The sequence below is a fragment of the Eublepharis macularius genome, chromosome 5 (assembly GCF_028583425.1).
Source record: "Eublepharis macularius isolate TG4126 chromosome 5, MPM_Emac_v1.0, whole genome shotgun sequence".
NCBI classification, from domain to species: domain Eukaryota; kingdom Metazoa; phylum Chordata; class Lepidosauria; order Squamata; family Eublepharidae; genus Eublepharis; species Eublepharis macularius.
The window spans coordinates 10,720,406-10,736,325 of NC_072794.1; the positions used below are offsets into that span (position 1 = coordinate 10,720,406).

The 15,920-nt window shown below is 48.2% G+C and overlaps 1 protein-coding gene across 2 annotated transcripts in view; it reads right to left on the bottom strand.

Annotated features, from left to right (window-relative positions):
• The window catches only part of NFIC (nuclear factor I C), a 126,148-nt gene that overhangs the window by 81,517 nt on the left and 28,711 nt on the right, over positions 1–15,920 (bottom strand). For both annotated transcript variants that reach the window (XM_054981451.1, XM_054981450.1), the window contains exon 2: positions 1,046–1,577. In XM_054981451.1, coding sequence (XP_054837426.1) covers positions 1,046–1,577 — 532 coding nt within the window. The remainder of the gene's footprint in view (positions 1–1,045; positions 1,578–15,920) is intronic.

Here is a 15,920-nt window from a genome sequence, read left to right on the forward strand (position 1 = left end):
GATGTTCAGAACAGGACATGGGTCTGAAGTCAACCACTGGTAAAGAACATGTTGGAATCAACTTGCCAGGGCTGGGCATTCTGAATGTTTAACATCTCCAGTGATTTTCAAACCATGCCATGCTCAAAGGCCCCTAGAGGGAAAGGAAGCATCTCTTTCCTTAACGTCATGAAGAATACCAGATAAGCCACAAACGTCCTTTGTGAAGGTCAGAAGGAGTTACTTATTAAGATCCTACCACAATCACCAATTTCCATTTTTGGTAGGAAAGTGGTGGGATTTTAATAACTAACCCTCCCTCCACCTTCCATAGTCTCCCTTGTACTAAAATTTCAGCTTGTAAGCTCCTCAGAGCGGGGACCTTTCTCCTCGTACTTTCAAAAGTGCACATGGACAGCATTATAGAAATGATGTGGACAGAGAAAAACATCTTTTCACTCAGTCCTCTCTCACAAGGGCCAATTCCAGATGACTAACCTTAAGTCGCTTCATGCTGCCCTCTTCCGGATCGCGACAGGGAAAACGCGAAGAAACGCGGTATTTCTCATTTTCCCCATCGCGATCCGGAAGAAGGCGGCATGAAGTGACTTAAGGTTAGTCATCTGGAATCGGCCAAGTTGTTAGTGTGACGCTTTTTCTTCCTACTTATTTTCATTCCTGGCATCTTTATTTCTCACCATTTTTTAAAAAAAATTCTTTCGCCACATTTGCAACATTTTGAGCCCCCTGATGCCACTTTTACACCATTGGCAGAAAAACAATATTACAGTTGCTAAATAAGAGGTCAAATTAGTCACGACGAAATGGAAAATGTCAGGAAACGAAAAATTCAGGGGGGTTGACTCACACAAGGGAAAATGTTTCCCCCCCCACCAAAAAACCCCAGCCACGCTCTTACGATAACACATAAATAAAGCACAGGGACCTCTGCGTTCTCCCACCACACCATTTGAAAACTGCCAAGAGAAACACCACCATTTGGGAAGGGGGGTGCAATAGGGAAGAACTACCGAAGCCCTCAGAGACAGCCAAGTCAGTAGCCTACCTCTCTCACGAACAAAATACGCCAGGTATAGATCGAGCTCTTTGACGGAGACACTGATGTGGTGGGGCTGGACACATAGGACGGGGTTGGTGCACTGCGCAGCCTTGACGAGGCGTTCCCCATCAGTGCTCTCCAAGGGAATGCCCTTAAAAAGGATGACCATGACGAGGTCCAGGCGCCACACTTTGTCAGCCTGGCGCAGGCAGTCGATCCGACGCATCTTCCCCTTCTGGTCAGGGTTGGAGAGGACGCAGCATGAGGGCTTCTTGCCCGTAATAGAGAGGACAAAGTCTTCACGGAACTCGGGCCGGATATCTTTGCGCAGCTTGGCCAGCAAGCGGGAGGCCCATTTCTGCTTCACCTCTGGCTTCTCGTTCAGAAGCTCGTCCTTCACAGCCCGTTCCTCGTCCTTGGTCATCCGCTTCTCGTGCTTCTTGAAGTACTTGCGTTTCCGAGCCTGCAGGTTGAACCAGGTGTAGGCAAAGGCCCGGACATGAGGAAGGAGAGCCTCAATGAAGGGATGGAACTCATCCTGGAGAACAGAAAAGCAAAGAGGAGAGTCAGGACTGAGGCCGCCCAGGATTCAGTAGAAGGGAGGGAGGACAATGGGAGGTGTTGGTCAACTGGGTTTTTTTTCAGCGGGAACGCAGTGGAATGGAGTTCCAGCACCTCTCATGACCGGTGGCCCTGCCCCCTGATCTCCAGACAGAGAGATTTGTAAGGGGGCTGTTTTGTAAGGGGACCCATATGTTTCTCCCTCATTTTCCTCCTGAGAGTTCCACCACCTCTTTTCCCAGAAAAAAAGCCCTGTGGTCAACTAATGACCTAAAATGAACTTTGGTAGCCTCAGTGACACATTCTATCAGGGCTGTTGAGAAGCACCACAACATCCTAGGCAAAATTGCCCTGTAGCTCCCCCAAACATCTATCTGACCCAACTATCACATGAAAACAAAATCTGCTGTTAGGACAAACACCGTGTACGTACAACATTTAAAAAATTCTTTTTGTCATGTTATATGCCACCCTTCCTCCAAGCTTGCCCCCACCATGCATTGCCCTCACAACGCCCCTGCAAGGTAGACATGGCTGAAAAAGAGTAACTGGCCCAAGACTGCATTCCCTCCTTCCTTCTGCATCAATAAAGGGACCACCAAATTTACTGTTGCGTACATTGCCTGCTCCCCGGGACATCCAGAATTTTGTCCCCTGGCGCCCTCCGTAGTTGAGGTAGTTTCCTGCTGAAATCGCACCCTTCCCCAGTCCACATTTTGATAACCTTCCTATTCTCACCCCTCAGACCACTACCTGAGCCGCCCACCCCAACCAGCCCTATCCTTCTGCGTCAGCTTTGCCAACAAAAGCACAGACCAAATCCCTGGCATGTTTTTGTTAACGAAAAGCAGCTGAGCAAGGGAACGTTAGAAAAGGGAATGTACGGACATACTTAACCCTTTCCCCGTCTCAAAAAAAAATTACCTTTCCTCAGTAGGTTTGTCCCCCATGAGTTTCAGTGGCAAATTTGCCCAGATTCACGGAATTTTGGCACCAAGAGTTCCCTTTTTCAAAAAGCTCAGTCTTGTCTACTCTGGCCACAGCTCTCAGAGAAAGGAAATTCTTTCCTCCATGATCCCTCAAGTGGAGACGGCAAAGACTCAGGGCTCATTTTGAGGGGAGAGGTCACATGTCGAGTGGCCCCGCCCACCTGACTCTCCGCCATTTTGGGCCCGTTTTGGCCTGGATTGAGGCCGAAACGACCCAGATCCAGCCTCTGACGGGTGGTGGATCATGCTCCTGCTCAGCAGCGGCCCAATCCTAATCATTTTGGCCCCCTTTCTGACCATTTTCAGCTCCTTTTTGCCATTTTGGGCCCAATTTCGGCCCTGAATGGCTAGGATTGGGTCCAAAACAGCCAGGATAGGTGATGTCAGGGGGTGTGGCATATGCAAATCAGTTATGCTAATGACATATTTCCAGTGATGTCAGGGGTGTGGCATATGTTAATGAGTTATGCTAATGAGTTCCTCCAGCTCTCTTTCTACAAAATGACCCCTGCAAAGACTGAACCTGGGAGCTTCTGCCCATCATGAAAAGATGCAAAAAAATTTGATGCAGAGAGTCAGACCATTGGTCCATCTTATCTGTGCAGACAGAAACCAGCTCTCCGAGGTCTCAGAACTGGGAAGAGAGGTTTTCCCCAACATCTGGGACCTAAGACTCGGAGACACTGGGGATTGAACTTTTGGCATGCAAAGCAGGGGCTCTGTCACTAAGCCACTGACAGGGAGGCCAGTCCCCCACCAGCATCCTGTGTCCCACAGAGGCCAGATACATGCCCTGAAAAGTTCACAAGCCGAGCAAGATGGCTCTCTGCTGCAGTTTGCTCCCCCTCCCCTGACGAACGGACATTCACAACTAGACTGCCTTTGACCCCAGACAGCTATTGTAGCTAATGGTCTTTGAAGGACCTCTCCTCCTCATGTGTAGTCTCCTTTTAAAGTATGACATTGGGGCAGTGAGCTGCACAACTTACTTGCCCAAAGATGATGTAAGAAGGCTGTTATTAAATCTGGTCAACGGGGGCAACAAGAGCCATTTAAAGTGTACAATGCAATCCAAAACCAGAAGGAAAGAGAACCACAGGTGAGCCAAATTGGTGACCTCATGAATGTGTGCATTCTAGACCAAACGGCACCCCAAGCAAGGACATCCTTGCCAGCTTGGTGTAGTGGTTAAGAGCGCGGGACTCTAATCTGGAGAGCCGGGTTTGATTCCCCATGCCTCCACTTGAAGCCAGCTGGGTGACCTTGGGCCAGTCGCAGCTCTCTCAGAGCTCTCTCAGCCCCACCCACCTCACAGGGTGTTTTGTTGTGGGGATAATAATGACATACTTTGTAAACTGCTCTGAGTGGGCATTAAGTTGTCCTGAAGGGTGGTATATAAATCGAATGTTGTTGTTGTTGTTATCCTTCAGAATCCTCACCGATGCCCTTCAATTATTCATCTTTAAAACCCTTTATTTCTAAAGCTTATTACACACCTTTTTGGGTATTCCTGAGCCTGGTGCCCCCCCCCCAAACTGCCCCTAAATTGCAGCCCTGTTGCCTGTGTCAGAATCCAAACCCCTGCAAAACTTTGGTGTCAAATCCGGCCTGTGACCCTTCCTAAAAATTCTGTCTAAAAAATCAGGGTTGTTTCTTGGCACCAAATAATTTTGACCAAGTGGTTTAGTGTCTGGAAGCTCTGTCTAATACATTTGCCTCACAGCCTCCCTCCAAGGATCCCAGGGTGGCAAACATGATGCTCCTTTTCCCATTATGTCCTGACAACAATCCTGCAAGGCAGGCCAGGCTGACAGTACAAGAGACAGCAATCGGCCCCAAGTCACCCACAGCTATATCAGGATTTGAACCCAACTCTCCAACAACTGCACCACACTGGCTTTAGATCCCATTATATGTTTCTAACATGCAATGCCATTATGGGTCACATTTGTCCATATATTGAGGAAGTCTGAAAAGGCTACATTGAATATCTGGGGCTGAAATAGATGAGCTCTTCGCAGTTTCAGGTGATAGAGAGCGGAGGGGTGCGGCTTTTCGATACACCAAGATAGTCAAATGGACAGCATCATGTTGAGTTGCAGAAACAAGAATCCCTCCCTCCTCGCAAATAGAAAACTAGCGCATCAGAAGAAAAGGTCTGCTCCTTGCTGCTCTAATTTTCTACTTGTGGGGTGGTTTTCTTCTCTTCTTAATACATGAGATGCTTTTAAAATGTAGTTCTCAAGTCTGCCCACACTATGAAGTGGCTCGGTCCCTTCCACCAGCTCAAAAGCCTGCCACTTTATGCCACCACACATGAACGCCAGACTTAGAGATCCACTTCTTCTGGCCTTGCCAGAAACTGAAGCAGCAGGATACTGGACCTCCCAAACAGAGCTCCTTCTTCAAATCTGGTTTTCCTTAAGTGTAATTGAGCATCGCGCCACAGAATCAACAACACACACTCCCTCCCCAAGCCAGGAATGCCTGGCTTCACCCAGCTCACCCAGCAATGGTTTTCTTTCTGCGGTTTGGGATTGCAACCGGCTCTCCATTCCATACTGGAATCCACAGCTCCTTCCATTTGGGCCAAACGTGCCCTTTGTTGGAGGAAGGCATCTGTCTTACAGTGCAATCCTAAACAGAGTTACTCCAGGATAAGCCCACTGAAACCAATGAGCTTAGACTGGAGTAATTTTGCTTAGAATTGCACTGTTAGTACGGATGTGAGGAAGAAAGAAAGGGAATTCTGAACTTTCACAATAAAAATGATAGACCACCCAAAACAAGAAAAGAAACAGACCTGCAATCCGCCCCCTGCCCCGCATCCATATAAACCTGGTTCTTTACAGCAAAGTGATGATTTATTAATCTGCATTTTATACAGAAATGTTAAAAATCCTTAACCAGAAACAGCATAATTCTGCCTTTGGGACAGATTTTGCAACTCAAGAAAACACGTGTCAATGGCTGTTATTTATTCTGATTTGCAAAAATTAATTTCATTTTATAATCCTCCTGACACATTTAGAGTTACTAGCCGTCCCCCGAAGGGATACAAATAAATAACTAAAAAAACTACCACTGCTTATCTCCTCTGGCTCCACCACAATTACAGTTCTTTCATGTAGCCTAACCTTAGGCTACAAGTCACCCCACCCTACGATTTCTTTATTATTTCAGATCAGCCAGTTGAGTATTTTTAGTCATATCGCCAAGAGGTTTTGAACGGAAGAAAACCGCGCAAGAGAAAAGAGCAGGAGTCTTTATGAACCCATAGGAACAAATACCCAGATACCATCCTAGGGATGTCAGCTACCAGCTGGGAAATTCCTGCAGGGGAGAGACCTCAGCGGAGTATAATGCCATACAGTCCACTCTTCAAAGCAGCCACTTTCTCCAGGGGACCTGAGGTCTGTCTAAAGAACAGCCATGATCCCAGAGGATCTCCTGCTAAAGAATGGCAATCCTATATCCAGGGATTTTTTTCTGGGAAAAGAGGTGGTGGAACTCAGTGGTGGAACTGAGGACTAGAGATGGGCATGAACCGAAATACGAACCAAAATTAAGCACAAACCAAGCCAGTTCGTGGTTCGCGAACCGTGGTTCGTCAGATCCCATTTCTGACAAACCACCATGAACTTTAGGCTGGTTCATTTGGTTCATTTTTTGGTTCGTGACTGGTGCCAATCAATCAGTTTCCTAGGCAACAGGGGATGGACTTCCTGCAGACCTTCTGCTGACCCGGAAGTGACCTTCTGCTGACTCGGAAGTGACGGTTTTCTGACCTGGATGTGACGTTTTCACGAACCAAACGAACCAGTTCATGAACCAGGGGCAGGTTCATGAAAGTTCATGGTTTGTGGTTCGTGAAATTTGACGAGCCACAAACCACATGGTTCGGGTTTTTTCCAGTTCATGCCCATCTCTACTCAGGACCACACAATGCCATCACTTTGGGTCAGCTGGAACAAGGAAGGAGTTTTTAAAAGTTTAAATCGCCCTCGGCGAAAATGGTCACATGGCCAGTGGCCCCTTCCCCTGATTTCCAGACACCCCTATCTCATCTGTGGGTGGCCTGCTTTCACTGCTAGCACTGGGGGCTAGCCATTTGACTATTAGATATGATCAGGGCTTTTTTTCTGGGGAAAGAGGTGGTGGAACTCAGTAGGTTGCCCTCGGAGAAAATGGTCACATGGCTGGTGGCCCTGCCCCCTGATCTCCAGACAGAAGGGAGTTTAGATTGCCTTCCGCACCGCTCGTGGCACGGAGGGCAATCTCAACTCCCCTCTGTATGGAGATCAGGGGGCGGGGCCACCAGCCAGGTGACCATTTTCAAGAGGTTCCAGAACTCCATTCCACTGCATTCCAGCTGAAAAAAAGCCCCGCCTTTTTCATTCCCCTGTAGTTTTAATCTTGCACTATTAACAATAATCCTTAACACAAGTGCCTGCTGTTTTCATTGAATTAGCATCAAATTCGTCTTATATCCCCCTACCCCACCTACAGCCACTCAAATTTAATCAGGGTATATTTAACCTTGATACCGAGTCACCAAAGCGATTTTTAAAAAAGATTCGGTTCCGTGTATTTCCTAGAAAGAATGGGAAGAGTGTGGCTTTTTTTTTAAAAAAACCCTTCTCTGCTGCACCCACCTGTGGGAAAGAGACCAACACCTGCATATCACAGCCAGCTGGAGGAAATCGCAGGCTGAAACACCAAAAGCACCCCAGCTGGGAGATGGCAGGTTGCCATAAGCTGATAAAAGATCCCAGGGCACCCCGGGGTGGGCTGTGGCATCTGGGAAGTCATGCAAGGCCAGAGAGACTTTTCTGTGCTCCAGTCTCCTCAGAGTACCAAACAATACAGTGTGTGCAAATTTTTGCTTTAACATATTTGCAAAGAAATGCAAAGACTTAGGGCCAAGCTAGAAGTGATGAGTTACACTTGAATGGCAAGTGAACAGACTCGCACGTATTCTTCCCTGTTCACTTGCGCTCCACTTGCACTCTACTCAGTGATTGAGTGGAGTGCAAGTGAACAGGGAGGAACGCACGTGAGTCTGTTCACTTGCCATTCAAGTGTAACTCATTACTTCTAGCTTGGCCCTTAGTGTCCTTTCCCCTTCCACCATCTTCCCTGCTCCAAATTGCCCTCCCAAACACCTCCCTCCACTGCCCTTGCATGAGATGTTAATAAGGTTGCCAGCCTCCAGGTGGGGCCCAGAGTTCTCCCAAAACCAGGCCAAGGAGATCAGGTTCTCCCAGAGGAAATGGTAGCATCAGAGTTCACCACCTCCCCATTGAGCTCCCTCCCCAGAAAGCAGCCCCAAATTTCCAAGAATTTCCCACGTCAGAGTTGGCAACCCTCGATTTCATACATGAGGAATAAACCCCCTAGTTAAGCATCTTTGTAATGTTGTGTTCTGTGTACATTATCATGTTGCAGTCCTTACAACAGCCCTAAAAGGTAGGCCAATATGACCCCCACCTGTTGCAAATAGTGTGTGTGGGGGGGGGAATCATACTGTACCAAGGTGGCTGGTTGGAAGGATTTAGAGTAGACATAAGGCAGATTAAGTTCGATGTATCGTCGAAGGCTTTCACGGCCGGAGAACGATGGTTGTTGTGGGTTTTCCGGGCTCTATTGCCATGGTCTTGGCATTGTAGTTCCTGATGTTTCGCCAGCAGCTGTGGCTGGCATCTTCAGAGGTGTAGCACCAAAAGACAGAGATCTCTGTGACACTGTGACACTGAGAGATCTCTGTCTTTTGGTGCTACACCTCTGAAGATGCCAGCCACAGCTGCTGGCGAAACGTCAGGAACTACAATGCCAAGACCACGGCAATACAGCCCGGAAAACCCACAACCACCATCAGATTAAGTTCCCCTGCCCCAACCTTTCCTCATCTAAATAGGCTGTGGAGCTACTCAGTTCTAGACTGATGCCTGAGAATTGGGCAATAGAGGCGGGGGGGGGGGCGGGGTGGTGGTGGTATATGTTAACCATTCCTTTACAGTTGCCAGCTGTGGGTTACAAAATCCCTGGAGATTTGGGGGGGGGGTGCGTGCAGCCTGGGGAAGGCATGGCTTGAGGAGGTGAGGGATCTCAGCTGGGTATAATGCCATAAAGTCCATCTTCCAATGCAGGCATTTTCTCCAGTGGAACTGATCTCTGTCACCTGGAGATCAGTTGCAATTCCAGGAAATCTCCAACCACCCCCTGGAGGTTGGCAACCCTATATAGAGTTGCAAACTCCAGCTTGGGAAATCCCTGGAGATTTGGAGGAAGAGCCAGAGGACAAGGGGTTTGGAGAGGGGGGGGACCTCAGCGGGGTATAATACCATAGAGTCCTTCCTCCAAAGCAGCCATTTCCTACAAGGGAACTGATTTCTGTCGTCTGAAAATCAGTTGTAATTTTGGGAGTTCTCCAGGCCAAACCTGGAGGTTGGCCACCATAGCATGCCACTCTGTTTCAGCTGTATTTGGAGAAGGTTTATTTCCCAGCCAGCCCTCTGAGAAGAAGAAGTTGGAGGGGCAGGAGAGATTGGGAGACAGGCCCAGCTCCCCTGGATCCTCCTGGGGCTCAAGCAGAGGCTGATCTGCTCATGAGCAACCAGGCGTCTGAGTTAGGGATGCCAACATCCATGTGGTGGCTGGAGATCTCCTGGAATTACAACTGATTTCCAAGCCACTGAGGTCAGTTCCCTTGGAGAAGAGGGTGGACTAACCCCACCAAGGTCTCTCCCCTTCCCCAAACGTTCCTCTCCCCAGGCTCCACCCCCAAACTCTCCAGGGATTTCCCAAACCAGAGATGACAACCTTAGGGTGGAGAATAGGGTTGCCAGCCTCCAGGTGGGGGCTGGAGATCTCCTGGAATTTCAACTGATCTCCAGGCGAGAGATCAGTTCCCCTGGAGAAAAATGGCTACTTTAGAGGGTGGATTCCATGGCATTACATCCTGCTGATGTACCTCCCCTCCCCAAACCCGGCACTCTCCGGGCTCCGCCTCCCAAATCTCCAGGAATTTCCCAACCTGGATCTGGCAGTCCTAGGGTGGAGAACCTTTGGTCTGAGGTTGAAGCTTCCTGGCTCTGCAGGATTTCCTTGCTGCCAGTCTTCCAAATCCAAGCAGGGTAAAAATTCTTATCCTTCGGGGACTTCTTGGAAGAAAAGGGAAAGGCTATGAGAAGCAGGGAAGATCCATTTGGAGGAATGATGTCCAGGTGATTATTCATAAAAGGATAACTTGGGAATTCTGCCCAAGGCCCCCCTAGGTGGCTAGGCCCCCAAAAGCCTAGTTTTCTCCTGTGGTCCTTGAAAAGAGAGCTTCCTCCTAAAACGGGGCTGTTGCATATTGCTTGGGTCCCCCACCTCCCTTTGGTTTGCAGGATAATAAACAGAAATAGGCAGGGCTTTTTTTCTGGGAAAAGAGGTGGTGGAACTCAGTGGTGGGACTCAGGACTGCACAATGATGTCACTTTGGGTCAGCTGGAACAAGGGGGAGTTTTTTAAAAGTTTAAATCCTCCTTGGTGAAAATGGTCACATGGTGGGGCCACTGGGCATGTGACTATTTTCAAGGGGAGCCGGAACTCCATTCCACTGCGTTCCAGCTGAAAAAAAGCCCTGGAAATAGGTAACATCATGTTAGTAAATGCCAACGCCTAAGAAAGAAAAGTAAATGCGGCATTATGTTCATATTGCTTATAAATCAATTTATGCACCAGGAAAAATGGCAATTGAAAGTTTTTTTGAAAATCAAGGAAGAAATATGCAGTGATTCTGTCTGGGAAGGAAATTCTCCTCTTACTGCAGACAGAGTGGAAAAATTTAGGCCAAGCTACGGAAGAAGGCCTCAGACGTACCGTATTCCCTCGAAAGGAAGATGACTCTGAATGTAAAACAACTCCCTTAAAAATGTTATACCGCTCCCAAATTCTTATCAGACATAACTGTAACCTGTATGTGTAATACGTGTGCCACAGCTGCTGTCTTTTAGAAATTGCTGTTATTAGTTGGTCTTAAACTAAATTGTTATACTGTTTTATATTTGTTGTACTCTGCTCTGAGCCCGCTTGTGGGGAGAACGGGCTAGAAATATAATAAATAATCATAATAATAATGTAAGGTGACCCTTTTTGTTTTGATGGCATACCTGTGAAAAAAACTAGCCTATCTTTTGAGTAAATCCCATAGCAAAATAAATTTTGAGTAAATCCCGTAGCAAATAGAATAGGTTAAAATGACTAAATGCAATCTACTCCTTACCTCTCTTTGAACAACACCCAACTGCACAGAGTTATCCTTTGAAACCAGTATGACCCACAGGGCTTTTTTTCAGCAGGAACGCGGTAGAACGAAGTTCCGGCACCGCTTGAAAATGGTCACGTGGCTGGTGGCCCCGCCCCCTGATCTCCAGACAGAGGGGAGTTTAGATTGCCCTACGTGCCGCTCCACCGGCATAGAGGGCAATCTAAACTCCCCTCTGTCTGGAGATCAGGGGGTGGGGCCACCAGCCATGTGACCATTTTCTCGGAAGGCAACCCACTGAGTTCCTCCACCTTTTTTCCCAGAAAAAAAGCCCTGATGACCTAGATCGCCCAAAGGCAACAGGGCTTAAATATAATCACATTCAGCCTTCCTGATTACCCGTGGAAACCCATTGTTTTAAAGAAACAAGCTCCCGATGTCATTCTGCGCCGGAAAAACTGAACTTTGCACTCTCAGCTCTGCAAAGAAAATACCTTTCTTTGTTTTCTCTCCATTTCTGTCATTCTGAAATTATTATTTCTTACACAATTTAGTCTGGGTACGCTGGATGTGGGCAGATTGCTGAAGTTTCACCCCCCGTTTCATGACAATCTTATTTCTACAGGCACTGGAATTCTGCCAGCTTTTTTGCGGTCTTGGAAACTTCCAACCCTATCTCTGGGCCATGAGGGCTAGGAACATGCAAGGTTTTGAAAAAACAGCAACAGAAAATATTTTCCTAAACTACATCTGATGGCTTTTGTGGAATTATGGCATGTTAGGGTCCCTCTTTGGCCACCCGCATAGTATTTAGGACTGCCAGGAACTCGGTTGTTGGGGAAGGCCAAGGGGGGGGGGCTGTGTGCACAGCTCAGGGTGGGTGGGTGCTCTCCCGGAAGTCTGAAATCCAATCTGGGATTATCTGAGACTGAACACAGATGTACTGGCTGGCTAATGAATTATTCCCAGTGGAGCCCTCACCTGGCCTGACCTCAGCATACCCTCCTCTGTTGCAAGGGCAGCGTCCTCGCATGACCTCACTGAAGGATTTGCCAGTTTTCCTGTTTTCTAGTCCTGTCCTCTTTACTATCTCCTAGCTGCCCCCCCCCTGCAAAGTCTGTGAGTAGTTTGAAGCGTTTCAGCAAAAGAAAGAAAGGCACAGATAGGAAAATTTGGCTTGCTTGGTGGCAAAGAGTCCCACGTATTGCAGGCAGAGGGGAAACCAGCGACAGAAATCCTGATTTTTCTCTTCTATGAATCTGAAATTTGGTCATCTTTTTCTCTCCAGCTTCTTTTTTTTTCTCTTATTTGAATCGTGTTCTGCTTTCTCATGGCCTCAGTTTCCTATTTGGGATCTTTCATTCCTTTTCCTTCTCCCTCTCAATATTAGAGTCTATCTAGCAAAACCACACTCAAGTCATACATTTTCCACTTAGGAAGCTGAGCTTTGATCCATAGTAAGCGGAATTCTTATACCTTCCTCCAAATTGACAGGAGAGGGAATGTGAGTCTCTGGTCAACTAAGGAATGGAAGACCCCGCTTGTTCCGCTCTTCAGATCCGGCATTGTGGTTACAAGAACACAGAGAGTTTAGGTTCAAGTTCACGCCAGAGGCATATAGTGGCTGTGTTCAGCTGTTCTTGTTCCTTGCATTCAGAGGTATACTGCTTCTGAAAATGGAGGCTCCATTCAGCCATCATAACTAACAGCCATCAGTTGCCCTATCCGCCATGATTTTTGCTTGCTAACCCCCTTTTAAGCTAGTGGCTATGACTACGTCTTGTGGCAGGGAGTTCCACATTTGCATTTGGTCAAGAAACATTTCCTCTTCTTTGTTCTACTTCTGCTGCCTTGGGTGCCCTCAAATTCTGCTGTTTAGGGAATGGGGGGGATTTGTCCCGCCCCTTTCTCTGTACCACACATTATGCCACTTTGGGTTTTTTTTGTAAACTGAAACTCTTGCTTCTAAGCACACACACACCCCTTCCCACTCAACAATCCCTAGAATACTTTTTAAAAATACCCATCCTACATCATCACAGGGGATTCTGGCAGAGTGCCTTTCATTTGACTGTAGCCAGGGGGAAAACAGCATGCACCGTCTGGTTCCAACCTGGCCAAAATCTAAATCAACATGGAAGCACCAGTTCTTTGCCTGTGGCACACTTGGCAGGTTCCAGGAAAAAAACCCAGCTGACCGCCAGCACTGCCCAGGTACCTATTCCTCGGAAACTGGATTTTCCCTTCCACACCAGTGAACTTCTGGGAAGACACAATTCCTCCCTTCTCCACTGTGGTAACAGATGCCTGGATCATAACTTTTGCAAGCATGGATCATGCTTATCCTTTGGGATGCTTTAAAAAACAAAGGAAGAAGAAGCCAAGGGGATTTCTGTTTAGCTTCAGGATCCAGCCAAATTGTTAAACACACTCATTTATTGTGAAAATAACTTACAGTGCATGGGGATGGGCCATGGCACAGGGGCTGAGCGCCTGCTTTGCATACAGAAGGCCTCTGGTTCGATAGCTGGCACCTCCACTTAAAGGATTTCAGAAGCTGGTATTGGGAAAGTGATTAAAATGTAGAATTTGCTGTGCTGGCCACAGACCTAGAGAGCTGTAAATGGTCAGATTTATAGAGGACAGGTCTATCGGTGGCTACTAGCTGTGGTGACTAAAGGGAACCTCCACGTTCAGAGGTAGTTCACCTCTGAATAACAGTGCCAGGAGGAAACATCGGGGAAGGCCTTGGCATCGGTGCCCTGTTCTTGGCCCTCTATAGTATTGGTTGGCCACTGCATGAGACAGGATGCTGGACTATATGCAAGGCCGGATCTAGAGTTGCCGGGGCCCAGGGCAACCAAAATCCAGCCCCCCCCCCCATGCACGCACGCGCAGCGTGATAACATCACTTCCATACCATCATCACGCAGGGGCCAGAGGCATGCCGCCCGCGTGGCAAGCTGGCCGCCCCGTCGCACGGTGCGCCGCGGAGCTGGCAGTGGCTGCGTGGGCGGCTGAGCAGAGGGCTGGGAGGCCACCCGTGCCGTTCGCCTGCGCCACTGATGGGGCGGCCGGCTTGCCGCACGCTCCTTGTCCTGCCTGTTGGTGGGGCAGGTGAATGGTGCAGGTGGATTCCCAGCCCTCTGCTCAGCCACCCACAATGTTGCCGCCAGCTCCGGTGTGCTCCCAGCGGCTGGCAGCTGCGTCTGGCGCCCCTTCTTTGGCGGCACCGGGGGCAGACTATCCCCCTGCTCCCCGCTGTCAATCCGGCCCTGACTATATGGGCCATGGCCGTTTTCACACTGCTTACCAGCCACGGAACATTGCGCTGAGCTCTCAGAACAAGAGTGTCTTCCTGGCAAGATTTCGTGTAAGAACGTGTGAAATTGCGCCAGGAAGACGCTGTTGTTCCGGGAGCGCGATGCGATGTTCCATGGCCAGTAAGCCGTGTGAAAACGGCCCATTGTTCTGATCCAGCAAGACTCATCTGATGTTCTAAGAGGAGGAGAGGCACTGCCAGTGAGAGAAAATAGTACCGGGCTAGATAAACCTCAGATCTGATTTTGCATAAGTCAGCTCCAAAATACAGTGCTCATTACAAGAACCCAGTAATTATCCAAAGGTACACAAAAAGATTACGCTCCTCCACACAAAAGAAGTCCAAACCTAGTTAGCACAGGTCTATCGCCAAGGGCTTTACAAATCTCTTCCTTTCATACTGGTTTGAAAAATGAAAGCAGAAAAAGATACCACCATTTCAGCTGCCGACGTGCATCAAACAGGTTCGCGCACGCATGTCTGCCACTTGATGCCCGCCTGAAAACATGCATGAACTGATTCTGCAGGGCAGTGCACAGAAGAGAAAGCGTTTGATCCGGTGGCCGAAGCACAGAACTGCAGAAACCCAGTTCAAATCCCCCATGTAATCATGATGTTCCCTGGATGACTTCAGGCCAGTCAATAGGACTGGCCTAATTCACAAGGTGGTTGTGAGATTTTAAAAGGGGAAAGCCGGCTATGCTGTCCTGAGCTGCCTACAGGAAGGGCAGGGTAGCGGTTAAGGGGATCATACCAGAACTAGAAAAGTCTGGGGTCAAATCCCCACTCGGCCACAAAGCTTACAAACGTTCCCTTTCTTGGCCTGACCTACATGGGCGTGCTGCCTTGGCACAATTACTAAGTTCCTATTTCGCCAGTTGTCCCGACCTGGCGGGTCACCAGTTGTCCCGACGTCATGTGACGTCACGCAAATCTCGTGCAAGAAAACACGATCTTTCGCGGTTTTTGCGCAATCTTCCGGGTTGTTACGAGCAGCCGGGAGCCGTGTGGAAATGGCCCCTGGTAACCTTGGCAAGCTCAGTCTCATAAGGTCCCTGCTGTTAAACTGGGTTGGCCCTGGTTAGAAATTGGATGGGAGACCTCTAAAGAAGACCCGGGAAGCAATGGCAAGACCCCCCCCCCCGTTAGTCCCTTGCCTTGAAAACCCCAGCAGGGGTCACCATATGTCTTGAAGGACCTTTCCCACCACCATTTTGCAAATTAAGTAGCACGAACATTTTAATAATTGGGATAGTTTTAACAATACTGTAATTGCATTTAAATATTTCTCAAGTATCGTACTGATAATCGGCTGATAATAAAAATTAATATTTCTCAGGTTTGTATCATGTTAATAACTACTGTGGGTACAATAATACCAATAATGCACCACTCATGCCTACGGTGTTTTCCAAAGGAACAACAATGTGAAAGGTCACTGCCCTGAGGAGTTTACAGTTTGAAATGCAGCACCAGGGCAGAGAATAGTTAGGAAGATGGAAGAGAGAGTAACAGAGGGAAGGTCATACGCTCAGTTCAGCTGTACATATTCAGGTTTAAGTTTCAGAAGGAGAGAAGGGATTTAGCCAAGGCTTCTCTGGTAGATGCCTGATGTAAACCATCACATGATCATCATATTCCCTGGTCCTTTCCAAGCTCCCCTAGACGCACCCCACTCATTCCTGGAGGGCTAGGGTCAGTATTTTTGTATCTGCTACCCAGTTTCCTGGGGGTAAAGTGTAGATGACTGGCGAAGTCA